This window comes from Cyprinodon variegatus, unplaced genomic scaffold (assembly GCF_000732505.1).
Source record: "Cyprinodon variegatus isolate N-32 unplaced genomic scaffold, C_variegatus-1.0 Scaffold1140, whole genome shotgun sequence".
Classification (NCBI taxonomy): domain Eukaryota; kingdom Metazoa; phylum Chordata; class Actinopteri; order Cyprinodontiformes; family Cyprinodontidae; genus Cyprinodon; species Cyprinodon variegatus.
In genome coordinates this window covers 68826-72441 of record NW_015151593.1, presented here as the reverse complement: position 1 = coordinate 72441, position 3616 = coordinate 68826, and the positions used below count along the sequence as shown (strand labels likewise).

Genomic DNA, 3616 nt, shown 5'->3' with positions numbered 1-3616 from the left:
AGCTTTATCAAAGGAAAGTTTTAGTCTGGTAGTTGGTTCCACAGGAGAGGAGCCTGATAACCAAATGATCAACCAGCCTGGATCTCGCTCTGCTATTAACATGCAGGCTTTTTAACCAATGCATCCTGAACGTTTTCCCAGCATGCATTGTGGTTCAGCGGCCTGTTATAGCCCCTCCCTCCTGGCAGTGGATGTCCTGACCTGATTCGAGGATGCTGGAAGCCATCAGTGGTGCTGCTTTCTCTCAGCTCCTCTCCGGTCTTCAGCTCAGAGGACAAGCTGCGAGTTTTCCACTCATCCTCCAGCAGAACCAGCTGGAACAGAGCAAAAGAAAATAGATCGACTTTCTCATTATCTCTGTTTTTAGTTGCAGTCTGAACCCGTTTCCATCAGAGCAGCTGATCATCCTCTCAGGACGCCTTCATCTGATCTTCTATCACATCAGAATGAATCAAAGGTGCTTTTTACCTCCTGCTGAGCGTAGTTCAGTTTGTAGGCCCTCTTCACTGCTGGATCAAAGATGCTCTGCGGTGTCCACACTCGGACCTGCAGGAGGCCCATGTGGACCCAGAACGCCCCGCTGTGGGCCGGCACGCCTCCACCTTGGACCCTGCCCTGGACAAACTGCTGGAGGCAGGCCATGCAGGCTCCCATCAGGCCGTCAGGCAGCAGGTTTGGAGGCAGGAAGTTCCTCAGGACCGTCTGGATCTCCTGGGAGGCGATGAGAGGGTCCGGGTCCTCCACTAGGCTCTCACAGCTCTCCATGTAGCCCTCCTGCATGTTGGGAGGCAGCAGGTCTGCCATGCTCTGAAGCTGCCGGCGCAGGACGGCCCCCTGCAGCCGGAGGTCTGTAGCCCTGAGGAGACACAGGTGCCATGGAGTCAGAGGAGGGGACATCTGAGGGGACGATGAGGAGTCTGGAGGAGGGGTACCTGAAAGGAGCTGCAGCAGGGAAGGCCATGTTGTCCCACAGCACGGAGGAGACCACCTCCAGCTGCTGGAGCCGCTCCTTCCACTCCCCGAGGCAGACATGAGACGAGGCCAGCAGGGCCCCGGCCCCCGGCTCCATTCCACCGCTGCTCCCACTGCTGCTCAGCACTCCCAGAATGCAATGGGACCACACCGCTGTACCCAGCACAGCTGGGCCCTGAAGGCAACATCACCAACATTTTAACAACCAGATGGAAATTCAATTTTCTAGGCAGAAAGTTGAAAAACAGGCAGAACCTTGATTCCTGCTGCAGGACGCCGCTTCAGGCCCGGCTCGGTCTCTGGATGCACGGGGTCCCATCTGAGCCAGCGGTCAGGGTCAGAGGTCACGCTGCAGGTCCAAAGGGCAGCCAGGGCCTCGGAGAGCAGCTCACACCACACCAGGGGCAGCTTCTCCAGCAGCTGCAGACATGTTGGACACATTCAGGCTGCGTTCACACTGCAGGCCTTGATGCTCAATTCCCATTTTATTGTGAAATCCGATTGTTTTTAAACGGTCCTTCACATTTTCAAATATATGCGACTTGTATATGATCTCCTGTGTGAACTGCATTCATATAAGTTGAGTTTCCCACATGCGTAGCAGAGGACGAGATGACGGCATAAGCGAGCTCGCTCTGTGTTTACGGAAGTAAACATGGATGATCGTGCTGGATTAGGGCTGCAACTAACGATCATTTTGCAAATCGATTATCCATCAATCCATTTTCCATCACTCTTATCTGGGGTAGCGAAGGGTGCTGGTGCCTATCTCCATCTGTCTCTGGGTGAGAGGCAGGGTCCACCCTGGACAGGTCTACAGTCCATTACAGAGCAACACAGAGACACACAACCAATCCCACCTAAGGAGAATGTAGAGAAGCCAATTAACCTAACAGTCATGTTTTTGGACTGTGGGAGGAAGCTGGAGTACCCAGAGAGAACCCACGCATGCTCAGGGAGAACATGCAGACTCCATGCAGAAAGACCCCGGGCCGAGAATTGTACCCAGAACCTTCTTCCTGCTGCGCCACTGAGCAGCAAATCGATTAATCTCTTGATTATCTCTTAATTGATTAATATTTGGATAGCCAAAGCTTCTTTAAACAAGATTTCTTAACTAAATTAAACCAGGTGAAACTAAGACTTTTCTACTTGAGGAGTTCTGGATAGAGCAGATTGACCAACATTTTTTTTTTATATCTTAAATGCAAAATGTTTTTTCAATATTTTTTATTTTTACAATCTAATTATAGATTATAATTATAATTCCTGCCCTAAGTGGGTCACTAAGTGGGTCACCCTGTCAGCTAAATAATCGAAAATAAAACTGCTCTCCGCATCATCGTCCGGCATGGTTGATGACCTTTATCCAGTATTAATGCCATTCAGATCAGATGAATGCCACCAGATCGCATTTAAAAAGATCAGATTCATATCGGATTCAGGACCACAGAGCCAAGTAGCCTGGGTTGCATTGGAAAAAAATCAGATCCGTGTTGTTCAGACTGTCATAAAAAGATCAGATCCAGGTCGCATGTGGCCGAAAAATAATGGGATCTGGGTCACTTCAGGCTGCAGGAAACTCCTCCAAACAAAGAACCTCCTCAGAACGTCCACAGCCAGAACCTGCAGACCGCCTGCTTCTTTCTGTTCAACACGTCCTGAATAAATATGGACTCCACCAGTAAATAGGCCTCCTGACTGGAGGATCACTAACATGTTTAGGTTGGGGGGGGGAGCATCCTGCTGACTCCTGCTGCTGCAGACACTTTGAGTTACAGAGATTCTTCTACTGGATCGGAACAAACTGGGACGTCTTTAATCCTCAATAATCTTCATCTCAAAGTGAAAATCTTTTTCCAAACCAGCAGCTAAAGATCTTTAACTTCTTTTCTACGTCTCTTCTACATATTTAATAGAGCAGAGTAAAATCTGCTCCAGATTATGGATCGTTTCATAAAATCACCCTTTTTATAATTTCAGTTTTTGTCTGCAGTATTTATGTTTGCTAGAAACAAACAAAGTTCTTTATTTCCTTAAAGCATCTAACCTTCAAGAGGAAGTTAGGAGCAGGAAGGTAAGAAAATAAACCCAAGAATAAGTTGGTTTACATTAAAAAAGATAATTGGTAGATAGTTGGACTCACATGCTCAGATACAATCATCTCATCTATTGTTTACAGTGTTTGGCTAATAGTCAGGGAAAAAATTAATGAACTGAATATAAACCCGAAAGATGAAAGATGTGATCTAAGAAAATATCAACATTAAAATGTCCTTAAAGTAAATTCAATTCCGGGATAAAGAACAAATGTTTTCCTCCAATTTGAAGAGTTTGGTTGCTCAGATGATCCCAGAGAGATTAAAGCTGTGCAGTAATCCAGGGTTGGCTGGTTTTGGGGTTGTGGCTCATTAATATTTGCAGATCGTTTCACAAATCATTTCATATCTAAAGCTGCTGTCACACCTTGATGGTTTAGACCAGCGTCTGCCTGAAGTAAGATAAATCTGGCAAAAACGCTGGAATACGTTATGAACACGCTGAAACACACTGGCACACGTCAACATATCCCGTCGTATTCCAGCGTCTGCCATCCATGGGCCATCAGTTCCAGGTCAGTTATCTGATGGTTGTATAATGGCGT

The 3616-nt window shown here is 47.2% G+C and overlaps 1 protein-coding gene across 1 annotated transcript in view; it reads right to left on the bottom strand.

Moving 5' to 3' along the window:
- Window positions 1-3616, bottom strand: part of mdn1 (midasin AAA ATPase 1) — a 74855-nt gene that overhangs the window by 19626 nt on the left and 51613 nt on the right. Inside the window, 4 exon segments of the mRNA XM_015400729.1 lie at window positions 117-314; window positions 469-856; window positions 933-1147; window positions 1228-1392. Of these exon segments, the coding sequence (XP_015256215.1) occupies window positions 117-314; window positions 469-856; window positions 933-1147; window positions 1228-1392 (966 nt within the window).